The sequence below is a fragment of the Phialemonium atrogriseum genome, assembly GCF_030411735.1.
Source record: "Phialemonium atrogriseum strain 8032-3 unplaced genomic scaffold QBC33scaffold_23, whole genome shotgun sequence".
Taxonomy (NCBI): domain Eukaryota; kingdom Fungi; phylum Ascomycota; class Sordariomycetes; order Cephalothecales; family Cephalothecaceae; genus Phialemonium; species Phialemonium atrogriseum.
The window spans coordinates 295,794-319,258 of record NW_026848160.1 but is presented as its reverse complement, the minus strand read 5'-3'; the positions used below and the strand labels follow the sequence as shown (position 1 = coordinate 319,258).

The following is a 23,465-nucleotide window of genomic DNA, read 5'->3' as shown; positions in this document are numbered from 1 at the left end:
TCATTTGCAACGCCATGGGGACCCCAGTTGTTGGGTCCAACCTCGCCGACCTGACTCGTGAACCGAGTCCGAGGATGGTTGGATTGAGCTAGTCCGGGGTCTCTGTCCACGGCTCTTCAACTCACTGCCCAAGTTATTCATACATAGATACATAGCAGAAGCTGGTCCAAAACCGCAGCAAGGCCTGGTGCACTCCTCCATTTGGTTTTGCTCATTACGTATTGGTAATGAACTGCAGGGAGCGTCATGTGCAGAAAGCCTGGAAAGGCAGGTACAGCTACAGTAACTTGGGTTCGGTAAGACAGGCATCTGATTGGCTCAAGGGAAGTACCTACGAGATACCTGCTTTGGTAGACCACTAAGGAACCAAAGATGCACTGTACGCGCCGACGCGCTTCTACCCTGTGCGGTCGCGCCAATAAGCGCCATGGTGCGTATCCACTCTGTAATCGTGGCGCTTGGGCGCGTCGGAGCATCCAAACCGAGCCTTCAACACCGATGCATGTCAACAAGTGAACAACACCACACCTTGCCGCCACGAGGCATTCCACTAACTGTTCGATCTTGTCATCCACGAAGGAATTCAATATTTCCCATCCACCTACCATCAGCCCATCGCTCAACCAACCGCGCCAACCCCGCCGACCCCATCAGCGACCAACATCCAGCTGCATGACCACCTGTGTGTTGGTGGCCGTGGGCAAGCTCTTATCACTTCTCTTCGGCGGTAAGGGAGTGAATCACATTGCTGTAAACGAGAGAAGCAAAGACGGGCGCAGCTCGCCATGCCCGATCCATCTTGGTGATCTGCAACCCGCCAAGTGATTCTGTGGATGGGAAACCGCAGTTGAATTATCGACTCAGGCATCTCGGTTAATCCTGCATCGTTCTTGGGTCCGCCAACAGCTCTGCAATTGGTCTCGAGTGACCCCCAACCAGGAAATTAATGGCGGTGGCAGTGACGTCCAAGTGGAGGAGCCGACGGCAACGTGTCTATCAGTCTGTGTTCCAGACCGACATCTCCCAGCCAACGCCCTACTCCACGCCCTCCCTCAGGTTTCCTGAGCAGGGGCAGCCATTCGGCGGACACCTTCCCATCTCCCAGCTTGATCGGCATCTTTTTCACGCACATGGTGGCTCAGCCGTTCCGTCTGCCGCCATCCAAGGGAGCAGCTTCGAGGCACAGCCGACGCAGAGCCAGTTGGGAAACGAACTTGCCCCCCCGGATGTGAATGCGTCCTCGTCGAGCCACGTCCATACCATCCCAGATTTCCTTTCCCCATCACAGCCATCAGGGGTACCCTTGTTCCCAGTGCAGAACGCAGCGGAAGACCAGATCCGGTATGACCGCGCCTGGCATGTGGTCACCTCTCGGATTGCGCTTCCGTCCTCCGCGACCGCGGAAGACTCCTTCGGTACCTTAGCTCCGGAGTCGCAATACCAGTCTCAGAGCTCAAGCGCGAACTCCGAGGCCGAATTCTATGATGCTCTACGGTTGGTTGTCAACGCCCACACGGCACTCCCATGGGCGGCACACACGGAAGACATCATCATGTGGCACACGCAGCAGGTCCGGAGGCATTTTTCCCAGCATGTGATGCCGCTCTTGTCGGCTTGTACAGAGGGACAAACCGATGCGGAGGATTCAGGGGCTGAGGGGGATGGGAGACGGGGCAACTACTACGAGAAGCACATGGTTGTCGTCATGAGCAGCGTTCGTACCCTCGAAGCAGCCCTGAGATTGTACTCCTATGGCTTGCAGTTGATCGTCCGTGGGCTCCAGCGGTTGGGGGCTACTGGCGGAGACAATACTTCTGCCGACCCCCGGCTCATGGCAACGCGATTTCGCAGAGACATCCACGCCCTCGTCAGTAACTCGGCGTCTCCGAGGCTGATGAGATCACTACGTTTTGTGCTCATACGTCTCATCGGGGGTATACTGGGTGTCCCGTCAGGGGAAGTCCAGAACCCCGTGCATAATCCTACCTTGGCCCGGCCAGCCCCTCCATCAGAGAATGACCTGAAGTCGCTCGCAGCACGGAAGCGGCTGTTTGAACTCATGGAGCCACTCTATAATGTCGGTCTTACGGGCGAAAAATTCCAGATTCTGTTTGCCGAAGTCATGGACGGTATGATGTCCGATTTTGTGCAAGGGGCGTACGCTGGCGTCTGGACGACATCAAGGCACCAGTCAGGCTTTCCGAGGAGCAAGATGGGAACCCCGATAACAGGGCTGCTGGCCACGAACGCAAGCTCTGCGTCCCCTTGCATTACCTCCCTCTGTGACTGGGTCGAGAACCATTATGCACGACTGGCCATTGAGGTGCTGAGTCGCCTCACAACGGAATCCCAATCCTCAAATCAACCACCAGTCACCCTCGCCGACGTCAAGACCTACCAGTCCCTTGCGCTCGGCCGTCTCGCGGCACTACGCATCTCCGAACTCTTCGACATTGTGCTGGCGTGGCCGTCATCTCGCGGAGCTCTCGACGACCTGCGCGCGGCCATCACTACGCCTGCGCGCCGGCTGCAGTTGACTGACTCGTTCGCTGAAGCGCTTGAGAGGCGCCTGCTCCATCCAGGGCGATCGACGCTCGAGATCCTGCAGACGTACATGGCTCTCATCCGTACCTTCCACACCCTCGACCAGAGCAAGGTCTTGCTGGCGCGCGTAGTACCGAGCCTGGAATTGTACCTGTGCAGCCGCGAAGATGCAGTGCGAATCGTCGTGACGGGACTGTTGGCCTCGCCAGAGGAGATCCGGGCTGCGAGGATAGAGAAGGCCCTGAAGGAGCCAGAGGCGTCGAGCAGAGGGGCCGGTTTCAAGGATGCTGAGGCCGGCCCGTTCATGACTCCCGCCCTACCCGGTCGGGGCCCCAGTTCGAAACAAGGCACGCCTAGCAGAGAGGCGGCGGATGACGAAGCGGGAATCCAAGAGCTTCCCGAGGGCTCGGCAGCTGCCCCCAACCTTCACCCGGGTGACAAGCTCGTGGAACTGGCCCTACTCCTCAACGACCCCGCCCAGAGTCGCCGTGCCATGGGGCCCGATGACGACGCAGACCTGGACTGGAGCGACATGTCGTGGGTTCCGGACCCGGTCGACGCGGGGGCTAACTACAAGCGGGCGCGGAGCGAAGACGTGATCGGCACATTGATATCATCGCTGGGATCGCGAGACGCCTTCATCCGCGAATTCCAGGTCATCGTCGCCGAGCGCCTCCTCACCGACCGGGCGCGCTTCGACCAGGAGATCCGCGTCCTCAACCTGCTCAAGAAGAGGTTCGGCGAGAGCGCGCTGCAGGACTGTGACGTGATGGTCAGGGACATACTGGACTCGAGAAGGCTGAATGCCACGATCAGGAAGGGGCGCGGGGACGTGGGTAAACAGCCAGTCGCCGGCACGCCGGCCAACCTGAGACTGAGAGGCAAGGAAGAGAGCGAGGCGGCGGCGGCGGCGCCATACCATGCACGGATCCTCTCCCGGCTGTTCTGGCCAAATCTCGACCGCGAGCATTTCCTGCTCCCCGCGCCGGTCGCAGAGCAGCAAAAGGAATACGAGCAGGGGTACGAGCACCTCAAGTCGTCGCGCAAACTCACGTGGCTCAACCAGCTGGGCCAGGCGACCGTCGAGCTGGAGCTCCAGGACCGGACAGTGACGACCGAGTGCAAGACCTACGAGGCGACGGTCATCTACGCGTTCCAGGACGACCCGCAAGACTCGAGCAGGCAACCGACGGACGCACCGCGGCCGCCGGCCCGCCGCAGCGTCCAGGACCTCGTAGACCAGCTCCAGATGGACGACGATCTCGTCCTCTCGGCGCTCGACTTCTGGGCGTCCAAGGGCGTCCTGCGCCGCTCGCAGGGCGACATTTACTCCGTCGTCGAGACGCTCTCCGGCCCAACCACGGATGGCTCCCGGGCCCCGACCGGCGAGAGAGCCTCTCCCACCGCGGTTGGCGCGGACAACGCCGACAACGACGGCGATGACGACTACCAGCAGCAGCGGGAAGCCAGGGGTAGTCCCCCGAAGGGCCGGGCGGCGGCGGCGGTGGGGGTCGGCATGGGCGAGAAGGAGCGGGCGCGGCGGCAGATGTACTGGCAGTACGTGCGGGGGATGCTGACCAACGCGAAAGCGACGATGGCGCTGGCGCAGGTGGGCATGATGATGCGGATGCTGGTGGCCGACGGGTTTCCCTGGGGCGACGAGGAGCTGCAGGGGTTCCTGGGCGAGAAGGTCGCCGAGGGGGAGCTGGAGGTCGTGGGGGGGAAGTATCGGTTGGTCAAGAAGTAGGGTCGACGGTGCCCTTCTTGTGGCTCTTGATGCTGCATGTGGATGATGGATATCCTGGCTCACTGCTGCTGGGACTGCATACCTTCTCGCCAATACATATACTTACGTATGGGTACACTGCCCCTCTAGCTGTTGTTTGATAGCAAGGGGCAGACCATTCCCAGACTAGGCTGAGACTGCTGCGCAGGGCGTATAATATATACCAAACATACAATAACAGGGCTACCACACAAGCCCTAGCATTGACGGAATCCATATCCATCCCACACAAACATGCCACGGCCGTGCTTCATGCTCCCTGGGTCCCTCCCCCTTTCCCCACTGGCTCTCCTCCCCTGGTAGTAGGGTCCGATAGACCCCGTACGAGCACCGCATCCTCTCGAATCCCGATACCCGTTGATGCATCCTACCAAAGCCCCGGAACGGTCTTCGAACCGCCTACGTGTCCATCCTTGCCCTTCTGCCGCCCCGGGGCAAGCCCGTATGAACCCGGCATCCAGAGCAAGAACCCCAACCCCCAACCCCCTGGCTAATACTCCTTAAAGTTGTCGCAGGAAAAGCATTCCGAGAGCAGCATCCATCCTCATCCCTTTGGGCGTTCCCAGACGAGACTGTGGCGCTCCGGGCCCGGCCGAACTTGGTAGCAAACGGGAGGACGACGTCCAAGTGCGGGTGGGGGTGCGACGCGACAGGGAGAAAGAGAAAAGAGATAGCCGGGTGGAAAGTCCCTGGCGAAGAACAGCTACTTACTCTTCGAGTGACGGACTTTCTAGGCTGCTCTATATCGGACGGCTGGAAGGAACATGATGGCATCACCCCCCGAAGGTCGGCTTCCAGAGCGATGAGGGTGACCGCCTCCTTTTGACGGCATAATTACTACCTGGTTAGGCTCCTAGAGATATAGACATACAGGGTGGGCCACCGGGACGTGGAGGTTTTCTCAGAAAGGTGGGTGGCCATTGTTCGCATCCGCCTGCAGGTAGCGTTGAGGGCCTCGAAGCGACACGTATTCATTCCATGGCCGAGGACAGGGAGAGCTCGGATCTGGCTTTGTTCGTTGAATGACGGCAGAAGCGGCTGGAGGCCAAGAAAGGGGATCTGGAGATGCGAAGCCACAGTATCGGGTATGCATGTGATGAGATGCGGCGGCACAAGAAAAGGAAAGAAAAAGGTGATATTGTGAGGGAAATGAGACAAACCAGGCAAGCAACAGGGTATGTAATGTGGACGTTTGTTGGTCCCTGACTGCTTGGTCCGAGGTGGAGAGAATGTGTGCCCCTGGTGATAGATTCAAAGCTTTTCCGGGCAGTAAAGGCAGTTAATATCAAGGTCGACTGATTCGGACAAATGTGAAAGGCCGAACGTGCATCGAAATACGACTCGGCCAAGGGAGAGAGTCAGGTGAGGATGCAAGGACGGGGTCTCGGGTGGTGGTGGTGGTGGTGGTGTGAAAGTGTTGGTTGGCAGGGGGGTGCGACGCTCCAAACGGAAGTCTAGGGGGCCGGATGGAACGGTGCAAGACGAAAATGCACTCGGTCGCTTCAACCTCCTGCAACATTTTCTTGTCCAACAAGATCGTCTGCGGTTCGCCTTTTTTGGCCCTCCTTCGAGCCGGGGCGATGACGAGGGGCGCAATTACGGCTGACACTCGAAATTGTCAGGCGTCTGTCCGTCCGTCCGTCAGGCCAATGCACCACATTCCTTTTTCTCCGACTTCCTTTTTCCTTTTTCTTTCCCTTTTTCCTCTCTTGCCTTCCGGTCGTCTTTTATTTAGTTAGTTTTGAGTTACGCTGGCTGAATTTCCTCCATTTTCGAGTGTGCCATAGTAAATGTCAAGTGCGGAAAACGAAAACCCTAAAGCTTCATGTTGGATGACCCCATTGACGCATTCGTGATCGCACTTGTAACCATTTTATCACCCCCTCCCTGGAGAGTAAAGATATGAATTTCTTGGCTCTTTTAACTTTCAAAATACGTTGATGTAGGGGCGACGACTTCCAAATTTAAGCGTTTAATTAGGATTATAGGTCGCCTAATGCTCGCCCTCGTAACTTGAGGCAGGAGAAAGACCCAAAACGGGCGGGTCTGCAGGACGGATACAGTTATCACAGCGCCCTTGTGTTGCACTACTGGGGGCGGACCAAAAAGGCAGAGCGGAACCTTGGCTTCTCAAGAGGACTGGCCGAGAAATCACGAGTGTGACGGCCGGGATATGGGACATTTCTTTTCCCTGCTGCTGCGCTATTTGCTGCACCTTGGGCTGGGGGGGTGGGTGGCCATCGTGTGGCCTGTGGAGGTGGCAAAGCCCAGCAAGCGAGCTGAGTGAGAGTGAGGAGGCAGCAAGAGCCTGGAACACGTACGCAGTAAATCTGGGCACCCGTAAGTGAGCCACAGTATCAAGGAGTCGTCCATCCCACCACGGCCGGCCGGCTAAGGAAGAAGGACCAAGAAGTGCCGTGCGAGCCGCGAAAGCACGGCGGGGGACTGGTTATATTATAGCGACGCTGAAACCTCTGAGTCAGTGCCAGAATACCACAGTACATGTGACAGATGTTGTGGTACAGATACAATGCCTGCAAAGGGCACCAAAACTGTTAAAGGCACAGCGAGGTGTGCCTGGGGTTTCCAAGCGAAGCCTCGTCCATTGCCACCTCGTCCATGCCCCCCAATGCGGTTCTCGGAGGATTAGACTATGAGGATATATCCACATATCGGCTGTGGATTCCCAGACATCATGATGAAAAAAGAGGACTGTCTATATCCCAGAGCCGAGTTAATCGGCATGATACCACCCTGGCAAACTCTCCAGAAATGAAGGAATGAAAACATTGCGAGTAGTTCAGGTAGGTAAAGTCAGTAAATTGCCTCCCTAGCATCCCTTTGTAGCCTGCCTAGAGTGTGGGACAAACAGCCGATTGTTGCTTTGTTAATTGTTGCCATTGCATTCTTGCGCCTTTATCATATAAAGGCAGAACGCAGAGTTGCCGAAATATGACGAAAGCAATAAGGGTGCTTTTGGAGTCTGGGACGGAGGCAAGGTGTAGTACTTGTAACTCAGCGAACTGAGGTTTTGGTTGGTGATATTCATTGAATGGGCACCCATGTCACACACGGCTGCTTCAGCGGTGCGACAGCAAGGGTTCCCGCCTCTTCTTGGGGGACTGAGAGGATAATATGGAATGAGGGCTGGCGCAAGATAGACAAAAAGGCCAACAATGGATGTCGCCGCTGTCTTCTTACTCCGCAGTAGGGTAGCAGGCAGCTTCGCCCGAACTGCCCGTCTCGCCGTGGCGCTCGGAACTCGTACACATAGGTTGGCAATCGCACCTGCCATGGCAGCGGTCTGGGCCTTTTTACTTTGGATCCAATGTACTGCATATTAGTAAACGTATTGTGGCCTAGGTGGGTACCTGCCCAGTTAGCTCCGGATACTTCAGACAAGCACTAAGATCCATGACTCCATGATTTAAGGGCCCATGCCAGCAAGCAATGGACAGGTCACAGGCTCACAGCACAGCAGCCAACATCCGTGACTGGACAGGGACCGGCTATCAAATGCAGAGGGTGGCCTGTCAGACATGGTTCTTTGCGTGGTTGGCGCAAAAAAAAGGAAACCGGAGCACAAGCCGCCAGCATCAACCAAGACATTCATTCCATCCTATTCGTACATACTTCCCCCCCAGAATGGGACACCCCTGGCTTGAGATCAGCTGTACGCGTTATGCCCCATGCTTTTCCTATCCAATGTTCTCCTAACTGCGAACCTACGTGTGTACCTAGTTGACGAAGGCAGGTACCCACTTAACTAACTGCATATACCTTCCAGGTTATGGCCAGTTACGGCCATCGCGCTATCGCCCCGATTTGCTGCTGGTCTTGGTCTTGGTCTTGGTGCTGCTTCCGCTGGCCTGCTGCTGAGTGGTGCCCCTCCCAGGCTCCCCCTGCCCGAGCGGACAAAATTTATCATGGCACAAGAAAGCCCACGCATACCATAGCATAGACTCGCTCATACCCGTACAGGTGCGGTTTACACGCACATGGATGTACGGATACGGATGTACAATTGGCTTAGTAGGCAGGCAGCTAGCTTTTATAGGTAACTCCTCTTTCCGACCCAGACCCAGTGGTAAGCGGTCACAATACATTAGTTGCCTACATGAGAGTAAGCAATCCAATGTCTGCCCTTGCTCTCCCTGCCAGTGGACGCCTGGCTGTCTGTGACCGACCGGATGCGAATTGACAAGTGAATCCCGCGTGCCAGCTTGCCAAACTAAAAGCCGCCTCTCCCTCACTGCTCCTGACCTTTCTTCCTCCCCCCTCCCCGATCTCTCTCCCGTTCCTATTTTCCACCTTTGTCGCCGTCTCTTCTCCAACACCTCTTGCCTGTTCTCTCGTCAACACGCTACCAATCCTCCCCCCCTCCTGCTAGCCAGGCCTGCGGAGTTCCTCACCCCTCTCTCACCTCCACCCTCCAACTACCCCCACTACGCAAGCCTCGAAACGACGGATACGGCCTCCGACAAAGGAAGAGACACTGCGAGAAAGGACAGCGAAACAATAAGCCGAAACAGGAGGCCTGAAAAGGAACTGGCGGCTGCAGAACTCGCCGTTGTCCTGGCCCGATTGTGGATTTGTGAATTTGTGGTAAGCTGACCTTGGTTGGACCCAAGATTTGACAAGCCCGCCGAGGGGGGTGGTGAATTGTCGCCGGTATTAATACTAGACAGAAAGGCAGGCAAACCAACCAACCTGATTCGCAGTGGCTATTTCGAGACTCGCTCGTTACCTCGACACCTCGATCCACCTTCCCACCTCTACCTCTGCAACATACCTTCTCCACCTCCACCGCTCAGGCTCTCGGACTTGGGCCCCAGGCTCAGACTCAGGCATCAGGCTCAGGCTAGCGGAATCAGCAGGTCAACCTACTTAAAACTGAGGTGGACGGTCTGCCTAGGTACCTTTCTTATCGCATCCCTACCTCCCGCGACAATCCACCCCACTGGAGCAACCAACCCTGTATGTACGACCCACCTCCGGCTCTGCCCCTCACCATATCGAGTACGTCGAACTTGCCTAGGAGCCCTCGCCTATGACGGCAGGTACCTCTCCCTCCCTTCCGTCAACCCCGACACCACCCTTTTCCCTCGACCAAGTGTCCCAAGTGTCGACAACCTCAACTGCAGCAACTGGAGATTTGTGCCGACCATCTTAAAAAGAACAGCGAAAGGGAAAGATAAAGAGAAAGGGACAGAAGGCGTGCTGCAACAGGCCTGAGCCCCTCACAATCAAGTCAGCCAGCTATAATCTGCTCCACCAGCCGCCAACCGCCAACCGCCAACCTCCGGCCTCTGCCTCTCCCTCACTTTCTGGGCTAGGCCGGAGTGTCACCAACAGGCAAAGCAAGCACTATGGATGACATGGACTATGTGATGGACGGTCACGGCCCCTCAAACCCTCAGCCACACCAGCCGCAGCAGTCTGGTTGTCCGTATTGGCGGGACACGGCGACTCGAAGCTCTTTGAACCGAAACGCTCCCTCGAACTTTCAGTACGACTCGGTCAATAATCTGTTCTTCCCCCAGCCTGCTCCTCCGTCCTTGCCCTTTATTTCGGCTGGAGGACCGAGTCTGGCTGCACATCCACCAGCCCACCATTCTCGACCTTCTTCCGAGCCATACTATTCACCAGGCCCCGCCCTGGCAGGCACACCCGGCGGACCTTCCGGACCAGTTCCAACCCCTCCGGTTCAAAACCACGGCCCTCCTCACCCTCCGCACCACGACCTGCCTACTTCATTCCCTTTCGCCTTTCGCCACACTTCAGCCCTTCATCATCCAAGGTTTGGCCAGCAACCTCCGCCACCTCCGCAGCTAAGCCAGACAAACCAGCCAAACCACCCCGCCTCCCATCAGGTATCCTTCACTCCCGACCGGTCAATTCCCGCTCATTCTGCTTCCCGCATGAGTCTTCCGCCCTTGAACCCCCCACAGATCCCCCAACAGCAGCCCGCCATGTCGAACCCTGGAGAGTCGAGTCCTGCGGCCCCTCAGGGCCAAGCGGGGGCCTCCAGCCGCCCACCTTTCATCACCAGCACTGGCTCGATGCTATCGGGTTTACCGGAGCCGCCCCGCACTCACCCTTCAACTCTTGGTGCCGAGGCTCCCCGTACGGATCCAACTTCAAACCCGATTCCAGCCGGCTCAACCCCCGACGCTGATGCGGCCGCCCCCTTGCTTCCCACAACCCCCCCGGCTCCCCCGAATACCGAACGCCGGCGGCAGGCTGCCACCCTAAGGCAGTCCTCCTCCCATGCGAACAACAATCGTGGCTCAGATTACGACAGTGACGATGAAGCTGATTTCCCCGATATCCTCGAGGATGAGCAGAATGCCTTGCGATTCATCGAGCAACACCTCGCTACTGGCGCCCCAATCCCGTTGCGGGTTGGAGATGTGGATGAGGCTCGGATCCGCGCACACCAGCTACTCCGTGGTCAATTGTCTAGCAAGCGGGTGGCATCAAAGGGTGCTCTTTCTTCTCTGCAGAGCGTTGAAATTAGCAGTCTGCCTGAGAGTGAGCGGAGTAAGTCATGGCCATTCACAAATTCCTCCGCCAAGTTTGGCTAACAGTCCCTAGTGTGCGTGATCTGCTACAACGAGTTCGGCGTGCGCAATCCCGAGGGCATTAATGAGGCCCCACTCCGGCTGCCAAGGTGCAAGCATGTCTTTGGTGATCACTGCATCAAGAAGTGGTTTGAAGAGTCGGACAGCTGCCCTTATTGCCGAGACAAGGTGCCTTCGGAACCCCAGTTTCGGGCAAACTACGAAGCTCTGAGGGACTTCTTCTTGAGAAGCTCGTATACATCCCGGCAACATGCTAGGCCTCCTCCCGTTGGCGAGAATCGAGGAGGCACTGCAGGTTCTGCGTAAGTTCTCATATCATTAACCACCCACACCCTCCTCAGCTAATAATAATGTCATGGCACAGGAGCACGTTGAGCATGCATCGAGCCGAGGCTGAAGCCTACGTGAGGTATATGTCACAGCGTGATGAGAACCGATATGATGGTAGCCCACCGCGGGCCTGGCACACGGGAGACCGTCGCTCGCCTCCTTCCGAGGCTCCGGAGATGCGGAGACGCACTCGCCCTCGCCACGGGAGCGTCCGAACCTTGCCATCGAACAACGGACCCAGCAACAGCCGCCCAAATTCGTTTGGGGGAGTCGTCCCCTCGGCCCCTCCGCAGCCGAGCCCGGCCCGTGAGCGTGTAAATCCCCCTAACCTTCCGTCTAATTGGTATCCATTTTCGCACGATCCGCGACGATCACTGACACCGCATTTCGCCCGACAGCTTTCAGCGGCCAGCCATGGGCCTTTCAACTACAACGGAGGCGGCCCTGGCGGTGGCCGACAGATGCCCCCAGTGATGCCGCTCCATTTAGATCCCCTAGGGCTCGGTCCGGTTCACATGTCAAACACACCCCATCCCGGTTTCACGCCTCCGCTGTTGGTGAATCCCGGGCTCCATGAACAGGCATACCCGCACACACATGATGGTGGTGCCGGAATGTCTCATATGGAGCCTCCTGCCATAGGACTTGGTGGGAACTTCTCCGGTGTGCCGGGTGTGGCGAGCTTCTTCCAGGACCTTCCCCCGCTGGCTGGGCCCAGCTATCCCACCGCCTCGAACGGGAGCGGTAACCATTCACCCCAATGGTAGCAACGGCCCGGGTACTCATCAAATCCCGGGACGCCCGAGCTACGGCTCCACACGGCAGTTGTGCCTCGTCTATATTTTACATACAACACTTTCATGACCCCTGACTGCAGACGAAGAACACGGCATCCTCTTATTACGAGGCGACATTATAGATTTCATTTTCATCAGTTACCCCACGGCGTTTCGGGTTTGAGCAACGGCGTTATGGGTTGTTTTACGGATCAGGTCGGACGCAAGGGTTGCTCTTTACTCCTGGCATAGTTGGGCGATCGCGATCTTTTCCCTGCAATGCATGGCGGGACAGATTATCATTTCACCATCGGAAGAAGAATCGCAGAACTGAACGGTATCTCGGGCCGTTTACCAGCACCGCGAGAAACCCCTGATATAATAGTAGGTGCTGCTATGGCGAGAAATTCCGAAAGAACGTATTTTGTACGAAAGGGGAGAACACCATCATCTTGCCTCACTCTTATTCCTCCGCTCGCTTTATTCATGACGACCGAGGCGGAGGCGGGGACGGAGGAGGAGGCGGAACGGGAGCACGTGAGATGGGATGGATGGGTCATCGGCAGAGAATGGACGAGGCGAATTGATGGCCTCAAATCATTGCTCTGTTTCTGGGCTGGTTGATCATGGCTGCACTGCGCTTGCTTTTCCCCCAATCCTCCCGTAGATATTAATCGCTCTAGCACATCCGGGAGAAGAACAACTTGAAAATACCCCCATCTGCCTTGCCGCATTGCGTGTCAGTGACCTATGTGTGTTGTACTGCGACTCGGGTTTGTTTATCAGGCTCGACTGACTATACCTGTGAGCCACAGCCCGGACACTTTGCTCTCATGATCGCGGCGCATTCAACACAATAGATTGATCTATTCAGAGTCCCAGGTTAGACAGAACAAGGACTCGGGCCATTTTATATATATATACAGCACTTCTACCGCCACTCCCTCCCTCCCTACAATATCCCATGTGACGTCCCCTTTTTATATTTTCGGCTCTTCTCTTCTTCTTCGTCTACAACTACAACCTCGCCTTCCCACCACCGCCCCCGCCCGCGCCAAGCACGAGCTCCCACGCGAAATCGGCGAGCGGGACCCGTGCGTCAGCGTACCGGCGCGCCTCCTCGCTGCTGGCCTGGCGGGCAGCGATGCGAGCGGCGATGCCCTGGCAGATGGCGGCCTGGCGGAAGATGTTGAAGGCCTGGGCCCACTGGAGCTCTTGGTCCTGGCTGGACGAGAGGGAGGGGGGAAGGGAAGAGGAGGGGGAGGAGGGGGAGGAGAAGGTGGAGAAGTAGAGGGCGGCTATCTCGGACGGGGTGGGGAGGCCCGGGGTGGCGTTGGGGAGGAAGCCCTTGTGGGCGTGGAGGACCTTGGTCGGGTCTAGGGTCGCGGTGTAGAAGGGTGTCACTAGGTTGGCGAGGTCGGAGAGGGGGTGGCCTATTGTGGACATCTCCCAGCTGGGGTTTGGGGGGTCAGCATGGTTTTTTTTTGAGGAGGAGGGAAAGAATGGGCGGCTCACTCTAGAATACCAATCACCCTCGGCTCCGTCTTGTGGAAGACCAGGTTGTCGATCTTGTAGTCCCCGTGAATGACGGTCCCCTTGTCGGCGGGCTGGAGCCCCTTGTCTGCGAAGAAGGAGACCATCTCCTCGAAGCGGGGCAGGGGGCCGACGGGCTCGCCCGACTCGACGTCCTTGGTGGCGGCCTGGGCGGCGCAGATGGTCCGCCACGTCGCGAGCTGCCGGTCGTAGAAGCCGCTGGGCTTGCCGAAGGAGGTGAGCCCCGCGGCGCGCGTGTCGACGCGGTGCAGGCGCGCGAGCGTGCGCACCGCCTCGTCCCAGAGGGCGCGCCGCTCCGCCGGCGACGCCCCCGGCATGGCCGGGTCCTCGATGATGCGCCCGTCCAGGAAGGACATGACGTAGAAGGGCGTGCCGATCACGCTGGCGTCCTCGCACAGGCAGTAGGCCTTGGGGACGGGCACGTCGGTCGGCCCCAGGGCCGCGATGATGCGGTACTCGCGCTCGACCTTGTGCGCCGTCTTGGAGACGAGCTTTCCGGGGGGTTTCTTGCGGAGGACGTAGCGTGACCCGTCGGGGGAGGTGAGCTGGTAGGTTGGGTTGGACTGGCCGAAGCCGAACTACGAGGGCGGAGAAGAATGGCGCGGTCAGTGTCGGCCATTCATATTGGTTGGGTGTAGATAGATGACCGAGAGATGGGGCGTGGGGGTCTGCGTGCTTACTTGCTTCACGTCCAGCGGCACCTTGATCTCGGGGACATGCTTGGTGAGGTACGTCTCCAACGCCTTGATGTCAATGGGATGTCGCACGCGGCCGGCCATTGTGGCTCGCTGGTTTTGAGGGTATCCCCCGGTTTCCGCAGCCCTATCCAAGCTGGGAAGATTTGGCCTCGTGATCAATCACAAGCTAAGCTTCGGGACTTCCAGAAAGGGTGAGCTAGAGATACGAGCTTCTTTCCAGTCCGGCGCAATATATTTTCCCCTCGTCTTCCCATCGAGGGGCTGCGTTCGTGGGGACGGGAGGCATAAGCTTGCTTATGTACCGGGAGCAGTCCCTCAGGTTCCCAACCCTGCAGAGGCGGCCGTAAACGAGCCGAGGTTGCCAGAGCCGACCGGTCGGATGTGGGGCTGATGCTGTTTAAGCCCAAAATAACGACGGGCGGGTCTTGATTTCCGACCCCGCGATTTCCACAGCCCGGAAACGCAGGGGTAGGAAGTCTAAAACAGCCGCAACCTGGCCCGCACTACCTGCTTTGGTACACCAATAACTCATCCTCGACGATCCACCTTTTTACCAAGCTGCTGGAGATGGAGCAGTTGAAGGAAGACTGGGGAACATCTGTTTCGGATCTTTATAAGTCGGCGTCCATCTATAACCCAGTATCATGTGCTTCCAAATAGGGGTTATGTGCGTCCAACACAATTGAAGCATGGCTTTATTTAACTTTAGTATGAATGAGCATTGTGTTTTGTGTATACACACTGGTGGCCCAGTCCCAAATTCCCTTTGCAAGTGACGCCAGCCAACGCCTCAAGGAAGACAACCGCTGAACGGCAAATCTCTCGAACATTCTTATGACACAGCCGCTCTTTAGCTTTCCATCTTTCCAGCAAGATCCGACCGAGCCCATGAAATACCGCAATCAGTCATCCTCAATATCATCATCGCTCAGGACAAGGCTCTGCATGGGCAGGCTGCCTGCCACGGACCCCCCGCCGCCTTTGCCCCCCGACCGACTTAGGATCGCGCCGATGCCGCTCCTCTTCCGCGGGCTCGACTCCTCGGTCGGCTTGTCCGTCGCCCACGCCTCGGCCGCTCCCGCCGCCCCCGCCCCCCCGGCTTCCTCCTGCTCGTCGTCGAGGGACTCATCGGCCTCGGCGTCGGGGTTGCCGATCCCCTGGAACGAGACCAGCTTATCGAGGTCGCGGATCCCCATGGCCCCGAAGGAGCAGCGGCGCCGCCGGGCGATGTGCGCCATGTATGGGAGGCGCTCTAGGAGCATCTCGGTGCGGGCCGCGTTCCCGAGTGACAGGAGGGGTGGGGTTGCCGAGTCTTGGGCGCCGGCCTTTGCGCCAGTCTTGGCTTGTGAACTGGGTGCATAATTCAGGGACCTCTGGTTCGACGCCCAGTCCTCAACGCTGCCTCCTTTATTATTTCGGCGGAAAGCTGCCGAGCCATTTGTGAGGCTTGACGTGGCCTGTGGTGGACCAGGCCCAGTGTCTTCTCCTTTCAATATCTTGGTCGCCCACATGTCCGCCAGACCTTCCACCTCCTCCTTGGCCCTCCACAGCTTCAGGCTCGTAGGATAAAACATCTTAAATGCGTCGTTGCCCCGGCCAGAGTGCGGTGTCTGCCGCTTCACCGGGTGGGGCAGGGAGAACAGCAGCCCCCGGACCGCAACCTGGAAAGCCATCTCATCCTGTCGCAGGATGTGGCTGCCCAGATTCCTGTCATACGAGATGCCCGAAAAACCCCTCCCGCCGAAGAAGATGTCCCAAGAAGGGCAAAGGAGGTCACTCTCAGAGAGGTACCCAATGCAGCCATTGATGTAATCGATCGAGGACAGAGGATCCATGGGGCCGGATCGTTCACACGAGAGAATATAGTTCTCATGCAGTGCTGATATGAACGTGTGAGTGTCCGTGCCAGTCTCATCAATCAGAGTATCCACCGAGACTTGCGAAGGCTTCGGCCGTGAGTTGTGCGCTAGATGCGGTGGTAACTCCTCCGCCGATGCCCTGAGTGATCCGCGTGGGGGCGGCAATTCGTCCCGTTTGTTGTACACCACTTTTCCAACGGCGTGGAAAATCCCGAGGCTTGCTTCTCGCTGAGATATCAGCTCCAGACTCTCCTGCTCCCCTCTCGTCATGGCAATGGACTCCTTCGATCCCCTCTTTGGTTTGGTGAAAGCAACCTTGGAACCCCAGTCCGCATCGTCATCACCCTTCACGCAAAGAAACTCTAGCGAGGAGATGGCACTTCGGATGTCGCCTATTTCGCCCAAGCGCTTCAGCACAAGTGGTCCCGGTGTTCGACGTCGCCCTGATTTCCTCGCTTCTTTCACCACCACGAGTTCCAGGGCCTTCGCGAGAAGTGACGGTGCGATTGCATTAAACTCGATCACAGCAGCGCCGGGGTGTCTAAGGATCTCTGGGCCTAGGAGCCGGTGAGCAGTGAAGCTGTCTGCGGAGGCCGATGTAGTGGTGAGCAGAGTTTCCGATATTATCATTATAATGGGTGTGATCGGGTCTGCGGCCTGCTGCTGGCCGAATGTGGCCAGCGCTGGCGTATTTGCGGCTAGGAACTGCAGTATGTTGTTTCGAAAGGACGTGAGCGCGCTGGATGAGCGCATGAATGTGTTCGGAAACTCCTCGATCAAAATCATCCTCCGGCGGCTCGAATCCTGCTTCAGCCGGTTGGGGACGCTTCGCTGGGAATCCGAGTCAGAATCCAGGTCCAACTGACCGAACTGCCCTCCTCTGCCGAGGAACTCCTCAAATTGTGCGGACGCGGACTGTATCCCACGCGTCGCTCCTAGAGACCCCGCCGGATTCCTCCACTCAAGAATGTCGCATTTCATATCCTTTGCAAGGAGCTGCATAGTTGTCGTCTTCCCTGTGCCCGCCGCGCCCTTCAGAATCAGGAGTCTCTGCCTCAGCCGGCCCCCTATGACATCCTCCAGCCATTTCCGGACATCCGCGACTTTCTTCTTATGCACCGCCAGCTCGTCCAGATTGAGAGGGGCGAACCTCTCGGACCAAGGCCGCTGGTCATCGTCCACGGTACTTCCCTTCGTGGGGTTGGGGGCCTTTAAGAAACGATGGCCTGTCGACGCCGAGCTCCCGACCGGGGCGGATTGGGAGCTTTCCTTGAACCTCTTCTGCGCATTTTTGCCGACAATACTCGACACGGCAGTCTTGTGCAGCGCCACGTCGTCGTCCTCTGAGATGGGATCGCTAATGATGTCTTCGAGATCGAGGGTTGTGTCTTTCTTCCCGTTTGACGACTGGTTCTTCTGAGCTTGCTTGGAGAATAGAGTCAGCAGATCGGCCGTCTTTCCTTTCTCCTCGATCTTAGCCTTCTTTTGTGCTCTTGTTTTCGACTTCTCGGGACTGGTGCTCGGGCTTTTGGTCGCCGCATGGAAAAGATGACTCCGGGTTGTTCTGGACGATGCCGCGGCATGCACTTGTGTGTTTGGGGGTAGGTTTTTCCTCCGTATTGGACTTGGAGATGTTGTTGTAGGTCTACTTCCGCCTGCAGTCGTCGATGACATTTTCGTGTCGGGCGAGGAGAGAAGGTACCTCTTCAACGTATTGTTGTTTGTCCCAGCTCCATCATCGTCTTCAGCCTCGGAATCGTCCACGACCTTTCGTTTGCGACGTTTCGCAGGCGGCGCCATTGCTAAGAGCACAATTGCCTGAGTTGCAACATTTGCCGCCTGCTAACATTTGAGCCCGACTCTCCCGGTCGAGTTCGATGTTGGATTGAGGACGTTCAGCTCAGCCCTGGACGTCTCTCCAGTCTCCACCAGGAACGAGAGGTGCAGGGCTCAGCCTTGCAGATGGGGCTAAACAGGGTGAGCACAAGCCACAGGGCGGCACTACCCCACCGTGTTGCAGGAGGACCAGGGGATAATGCACTGTGCTTGGGACTTCAGTTGATAGAGGTAGCTACCTACAGAACTCTAACTCAAATTCAAGATGACTTCTATTCGGGATCGGCCAATGTAATAACTTTGCCTAAAGTCTCCCAGTTGCAGGCATTACCTAACTGTACCAATACTTGTATCCAAAACAACAGCCGCCAAAACTCTTCTCAAAGTAGTCCTCAATCGTGTTCTCAGAGGAGGAGCGACCTGGTCAGATATAAGCCACACAATCAAAAGAAGATCTCGGTTGGGGAACAAAGGAGACGGCATTGGCATTGGAACGGGGAAGGCCAGCAAGTTTAGCTAGTGGAAATCGAGGAAGGCGTCCCTTGATACCCAAATTGTGTCGATCTAGATACTATCCAGTTTTGGGGAAGAGACCCAGAGTACCAGGCATTTCAATGAATTTCACATATAGGCTAAGAGAGGTCGCTAACCAAGCGAGAGCATTCAAAGGCATGGTCACTTAAGAGGAGGCGGCCGACAACGGCGAGTGTTCGGGATTCCGATTCATTGAGACTCGCTGTGGCTCTAGAATCATAGACTCGACCTCAGCAGACCCGTGCAGCTTGATAAACGTGGAGGTGATGGTGGAAGCAAATGTGGCCCGGTATGGCTGCAAACCCCCGGAACTCCCTAGCTCCCCTGAGCCTTGAAAGTCCTCCCACTTGCAGTTTTGCGTTCCTTCTCTTCGTTGTCTGGTCTGGCTCGTCGCAGAACTATACGATATTAGAGCTCGGAGATCATTGGAGAAGACCCATTTCGACTTACCTTGGAGGAAATCTGCCGTCCGCCGGCGCATACGAGAGTGGATATAGGCCTTGGAAGCCTTGATGTGGTAGTGGAAGTAGTCGCGGAATGTTTGGATATGAGAGATGACGTCTGGCATTCGTTGGGGCGTGAGGTGACGAGGGAACAGCACTGATAGAGTCAGATACGGACAATACTGGGGCAAGCAAGGGAGACGATGCGCGCATACCGAAAGTGACGTATCCGATCTCTCCAGAGCCGGCGCTCTTCACGCCAGGAACGCCCTGTAGTTCGAGGGGCGGATCGTTTCGGAAAAGCACCTGTGGTGCGTTCTGGATAGCCCGTCGTCTCGCGTCGACAAACTCCTGGATGAACACCTTGCCAAATACCCTGTCCGTCTCTTCCCTGAAGACGGTGCTGAATATCACCGTTACTCGGTCGTGGCTGGCCTTGACATAGATTGCCTCCTCTTCGCGGTATTGGATGGCCTTGACGTCCCCGCCCTCCCGGACACCCTGCGGCGCCTCTTCGGATGTAAACTTGGATGCCGCCTCCTTCAGCTGGTAGTACTCCCCATACGCCTGCTCGAACGGTGCAGCCATAGCATTGCGCTTCAGGAGGGAGATCTTGTTGATCAACTCGTCGCGAGTCTCTGCAATTGGATTGTTAGACCCCGGTCGTTATTGCGCCGAAAGTGTTCCAAACCTTTATCCTCAGGCAGAGTTTCTAGATCGACCATAACCGAGAAATCAAAGCCGGCCTCGGGAGGGACGACATAGGGGCCGTACTCGCGCCGGAGAACCTGCTCAGCGCCATATTTGACAAGATCCTTGAAACACCGGATCTGGATCGACACCTGGATCTTGGTTTTGGTTTCCGGGGTTGAGATGTGGAATAGAACGCCATCAAAGTCGGACACGGTCTGGTCAATCGATACGGGAGGAGCTCTGGGTTGAGGCGTCAGCACACAGGGTCTGATTAGGCAGGTGCTCAGGCAATCGTATAGATGCTCACCCTGAGAACCGCTCGGTAAGAACCGATTGGATCAAGACGTTTTGATAGTCGAGGAGGAGCATTTTGGCGGTAACTCTCCCGGATGGCGCCTTCTGCTGAGTTGTCGTTCTCCTTGTTCTCCTTGCCTACGTATTGCCTCGAGGTGGGGCAGGTGGCTCAGCCCGTCACTGACGTTAGACCCGGGAGGTTCCTGGGCGTCACGTGACTGCCCCGCAGGAGCTGTTGGTCTGTGCCGCACTCGAACTCTCCTTATCTTATCGTCGAGGAAAAAAAGTTCCCATGCAATGGTGGGAGTATAGAAGGTTAGGTTCGTGTCGCACTGCGAGTTCGTTTCTGCGCCGTGGGCCATATTAACACATCAAGATGGTCCAGTCATACTTGTGAGTTGTGTGCAATAACCGTCTCCTTACGTCTCAACTAACATAGGGTCTGCAGAAAATACGAGCACTCAGGGTCCTTCGGCTTAGTCGCATCGAGTACGTCCAATGTCGTCTGGTCATCGAACGGGCGGTCTAGTACAGGCGCTGGGCAAGCGATTGTTGCCGCCAATGAAGAGGTCCTCACCTGGGATATCAAGAAGGGCGAGCTTTTAAGCCGCTGGAGGGACGACAATTGTCGGTTTCAAGTAACTGCCCTTGCGCAAAGCATGGCCAACCCCGACGTCTTTGCAGTTGGCTATGAAGACGGGAGCATTCGGCTCTGGGACAGCAAGATTGCGACGACTGTTGTCATCTTCAATGGGCACAAATCGGCCGTTACCATTCTCGCATTCGATAAGTCGGGGACACGGCTCGCCAGCGGTTCGAAGGACACAGATGTGATCATCTGGGACATTGTCGCTGAAGTTGGCCAGTATAAACTCCGAGGCCATAAAGACCAAGTTACTGGCTTGCGGTTTGTCGAGCCGGAGCCTCAGATTCAAGATGGAGAAGACGGAGAGGCCATGGCTCTTGACCACGAGTCTTCAGCGGAGGGCTTTCTCCTCACAACCGGAAAAGATTCTCTCATCAAACTCTGGGATTTGTCCTCCAAACACTGTGTCGAGACTCATGTTGCGCAAACAAATGGCGAATGTTGGGCATTGGGCGTCTCTCCTGACTACAGCGGCTGCGTGACTGCGGGCAACGACGGTGAGCTCAAAGTCTGGTCGTTGGATGCTGCAAGACTTTCGGTCTCGGCGCAGCAAGTAGAGTCTCAGCCGCGCTGCTTCCTCCAGGACCGTGGTATTTTGCATCGTCAGAGCAAGGATCGGGCCGTCGAAGTCATATTTCACCCTCGTCGCGACTACTTTGCAGTACACGGCATTGAAAAGTCGGTAGAGATATGGCGGATACGGACGGAAACAGAAATCAAGAAGAGCCTCGCAAGGAAGAAGAGGAGAAGGCGTGAGAAGTTGGCAACATCGAAGGGAAGCAAAGCGGGCGGCGACGCCGACATTGCTGAGGATGATGAGAAGGTTGAGGATGTTGCCAATGCCGAGATATCCGACGTTTTCGTACGATATGTTATCATCAGAACCACAGGAAAGGTGAGATCAGTCGACTGGGCAGTGAGTTCCGGAAACAAGGACTTGCAGTTACTCATCGCCACAACAAACAACCAACTCGAAATGTACACTATCGCTGGCAAGGAGAAAGGGGCAAAGTCGAAGAAGGACGACGCACCGGACTATAACAGGGCATTATCAGTCGAGCTACCAGGCCATCGAACCGACATCCGATCTCTCTCTATCAGCTCTGACGACAAGATGCTCGCATCAGCCGCCAACGGCAGTTTGAAGATCTGGAACATCCGGACGCAGGCGTGCATACGAACGTTCGAGTGCGGTTACGCTCTCTGCTGTGCGTTCCTGCCGGGCGACAAGGTCGTTGTTGTCGGAACTAAGAGCGGAGAGCTCGAACTATTCGACGTGGCATCCGCGACCCTGCTGGAGAGCGTTGCTGCGCACGAGGGGGCCATTTGGTCATTACAAGTGCATCCCGAGGGGAGGTCCGTCGTCTCGGGCAGCGCCGACAAGACCGCCAAGTTCTGGGACTTCAAAGTCGTCCAGGAGCAGGTCTTGGGCACGACAAGGACAACGCCAAAACTCAAACTGGTCCAGTCGAGGATCCTGAAGGTCTCGGATGACATTCTGAGCATCAGGTTCTCACCTGACGGAAAGCTGCTCGCGGTCGCCCTTCTGGACAACACCGTCAAGGTGTTCTTCACCGACTCGCTCAAGCTCTACCTCAACCTGTACGGCCACAAGCTCCCCGTCCTAAGCATGGACATCTCCTACGACAGCAAGCTCATAGTTACGAGCTCGGCGGACAAGAACATAAGGATATGGGGCTTGGATTTCGGCGATTGCCACAAGGCGCTCTTCGGACACCAGGACAGCATCCTCCAAGTGGCCTTCGTCCCCCACAACTCGGACGGGAACGGACACAACTTCTTCAGCAGCGGCAAGGACCGGACCATCAAGTACTGGGACGGCGACAAGTTTGAGCAGATCCAGCGCATCGACGGCCACCACGGCGAGATCTGGGCCCTGGCAGTCAGCCGCAGCGCGGGGTTCCTGGTCAGCGCGAGCCACGACAAGAGCATCCGGGTCTGGCAGGAGACGGACGAGCAGATCTTCCTTGAGGAGGAGCGGGAGAAGGAGATCGAGGAGCTCTACGAGAGCACGCTTGCGGCGTCCCTGGAGCAGGACCCTGACGCCGAGGACAAGGACGGCGAGGTGGGCGCCGCGGGCAAGCAGACGGTCGAGACGCTGATGGCGGGTGAGCGGATCGCCGAGGCGCTCGAGCTCGGCATGGCGGACCTCAACGCCCTCCGGGACTGGGAGGAGGCCAAGCTGAGCAATCCGAACACGGCGCCGCCGCAGCGCAGCCCCATCTTCATGGCGCTGGGCGGCATCAGCGCCGAGGAGCACGTCATCACGGTCCTACAGCGCATCAAGGCGTCGGCGCTGCACGACGCCCTGCTCGTCCTGCCCTTCGCCACGGTGCCGCTGCTCTTCACCTTCCTGGACCGCTTCGCCGCGCGGTCCATGAACATCCCCCTGACCTGCCGCATCCTCTTCTTCATGCTCAAGACGCACCACCGCCAGGTCGTGGCCAGCAGGACCATGAGGGCCATGCTGGACGACATCCGCACGAACCTGCGCCGCGCCCTGCGCCGCCAGAAGGACGAGATGGGCTACAACGTCGCGGCCCTCAAGGTCGTGGGCATGCAGATGCAGGAGATGAGCGTCAAGGACTACGTCGACGAGAAGTGGGACGAGGAGGAGGACCAGTCCCGGGCGGCGAGGAAACGGGCGTTTGTGCATGTTGCATAGAAAGGGGTGGGGTATATTTTTGGTCTATGGAAGGGTCTGCCATGGGGGGGGACTTGTACGTTGAAGTTTTTTACCTATTATTGCCAGTTTCTTTCCGATGGCGTTGCGGCGAGAAAAGTTGCCTTCCTCCTTCAAGTTGCCTGCCTCGTTTTCCTCCCTGAAATGAAATAACCCCTTTTCCTTGTTTGAATCGTGTTCTACC

The 23,465-nt window shown here is 57.1% G+C and overlaps 7 protein-coding genes across 7 annotated transcripts; 4 read left to right on the top strand and 3 right to left on the bottom strand.

Moving 5' to 3' along the window:
- Positions 1-777: 777 nt before the first annotated feature.
- On the top strand, positions 778-4,510 carry QBC33DRAFT_191942 (uncharacterized protein). The gene has a single exon (XM_060422527.1). It carries the CDS (start codon positions 947-949, stop codon positions 4,289-4,291), a length of 3,345 nt encoding a protein of 1,114 aa, XP_060280864.1. The 5' UTR covers positions 778-946; the 3' UTR covers positions 4,292-4,510.
- A 3,446-nt stretch (positions 4,511-7,956) lies between these two features.
- QBC33DRAFT_192097 (uncharacterized protein) lies at positions 7,957-9,447 on the top strand. The gene is made up of 4 exons (XM_060422528.1): positions 7,957-8,003; positions 8,118-8,453; positions 8,553-8,935; positions 9,052-9,447. The coding sequence occupies exons 2-4, from the start codon at positions 8,333-8,335 to the stop codon at positions 9,193-9,195; spliced, it is 648 nt and encodes a 215-aa protein (XP_060280863.1). The 5' UTR covers positions 7,957-8,003; positions 8,118-8,332; the 3' UTR covers positions 9,196-9,447.
- An 855-nt stretch (positions 9,448-10,302) lies between these two features.
- On the top strand, positions 10,303-12,175 carry QBC33DRAFT_594728 (uncharacterized protein; the record flags this gene model as incomplete). Its single annotated transcript, XM_060431793.1, has 3 exons — positions 10,303-10,873; positions 10,928-11,216; positions 11,279-12,175. The coding sequence occupies 3 exons, from the start codon at positions 10,303-10,305 to the stop codon at positions 12,009-12,011; spliced, it is 1,593 nt and encodes a 530-aa protein (XP_060280862.1). The 3' UTR covers positions 12,012-12,175.
- A 688-nt stretch (positions 12,176-12,863) lies between these two features.
- QBC33DRAFT_477524 (APH-domain-containing protein) lies at positions 12,864-14,681 on the bottom strand. Its single transcript, XM_060425272.1, has 3 exons — positions 14,255-14,681; positions 13,536-14,152; positions 12,864-13,473 (listed from the first exon to the last, which is right to left on the bottom strand). The coding sequence occupies exons 1-3, from the start codon at positions 14,351-14,353 to the stop codon at positions 13,038-13,040; spliced, it is 1,152 nt and encodes a 383-aa protein (XP_060280861.1). The 5' UTR covers positions 14,354-14,681; the 3' UTR covers positions 12,864-13,037.
- Positions 14,682-14,823: 142 nt separating this feature from the next.
- On the bottom strand, positions 14,824-18,043 carry QBC33DRAFT_497216 (putative cell cycle checkpoint protein rad17 protein). Its single transcript, XM_060425587.1, has one exon. The coding sequence runs from the start codon at positions 17,929-17,931 to the stop codon at positions 15,175-15,177; it is 2,757 nt and encodes a 918-aa protein (XP_060280860.1). The 5' UTR covers positions 17,932-18,043; the 3' UTR covers positions 14,824-15,174.
- Positions 18,044-19,063: 1,020 nt separating this feature from the next.
- Positions 19,064-20,070, bottom strand: QBC33DRAFT_546705 (Arp2/3 complex; the record flags this gene model as incomplete). The annotated part of the gene is made up of 3 exons (XM_060428681.1): positions 19,945-20,070; positions 19,636-19,877; positions 19,064-19,582 (listed from the first exon to the last, which is right to left on the bottom strand). Coding segments are annotated over exons 1-3 (798 nt in total), but the record flags the coding sequence as incomplete, so codon positions are not given.
- Positions 20,071-20,307: 237 nt separating this feature from the next.
- Positions 20,308-23,263, top strand: QBC33DRAFT_561676 (WD40-repeat-containing domain protein; the record flags this gene model as incomplete). The annotated part of the gene is made up of 2 exons (XM_060430150.1): positions 20,308-20,324; positions 20,380-23,263. 2 exons carry the CDS (start codon positions 20,308-20,310, stop codon positions 23,261-23,263), a joined length of 2,901 nt encoding a protein of 966 aa, XP_060280858.1.
- Positions 23,264-23,465: the final 202 nt, after the last annotated feature.

What these genes read in the sequence shown, in the direction of transcription:
- QBC33DRAFT_191942 (XM_060422527.1), top strand. Translation starts at nt 947, where the DNA reads ATGGCGGTGGCAGTGACGTCCAAGTGGAGGAGCCGACGGCAACGTGTC.
- QBC33DRAFT_192097 (XM_060422528.1), top strand. Translation starts at nt 8,333, where the DNA reads ATGTACGGATACGGATGTACAATTGGCTTAGTAGGCAGGCAGCTAGCT. An exon ending in CATTAGTTGCCTACATGAGA is followed by an intron (nt 8,454 to 8,552) that starts GTAAGCAATCCA and finishes CCCGCGTGCCAG; the next exon opens with CTTGCCAAACTAAAAGCCGC. An exon ending in TGTGGATTTGTGAATTTGTG is followed by an intron (nt 8,936 to 9,051) that starts GTAAGCTGACCT and finishes CCTGATTCGCAG; the next exon opens with TGGCTATTTCGAGACTCGCT.
- QBC33DRAFT_477524 (XM_060425272.1), bottom strand. Translation starts at nt 14,353, where the DNA reads ATGGCCGGCCGCGTGCGACATCCCATTGACATCAAGGCGTTGGAGACG. An exon ending in TGCCGCTGGACGTGAAGCAA is followed by an intron (nt 14,153 to 14,254) that starts GTAAGCACGCAG and finishes CCGCCCTCGTAG; the next exon opens with TTCGGCTTCGGCCAGTCCAA. An exon ending in AGGGTGATTGGTATTCTAGA is followed by an intron (nt 13,474 to 13,535) that starts GTGAGCCGCCCA and finishes CCCAAACCCCAG; the next exon opens with CTGGGAGATGTCCACAATAG.
- QBC33DRAFT_497216 (XM_060425587.1), bottom strand. Translation starts at nt 17,931, where the DNA reads ATGGCGCCGCCTGCGAAACGTCGCAAACGAAAGGTCGTGGACGATTCC.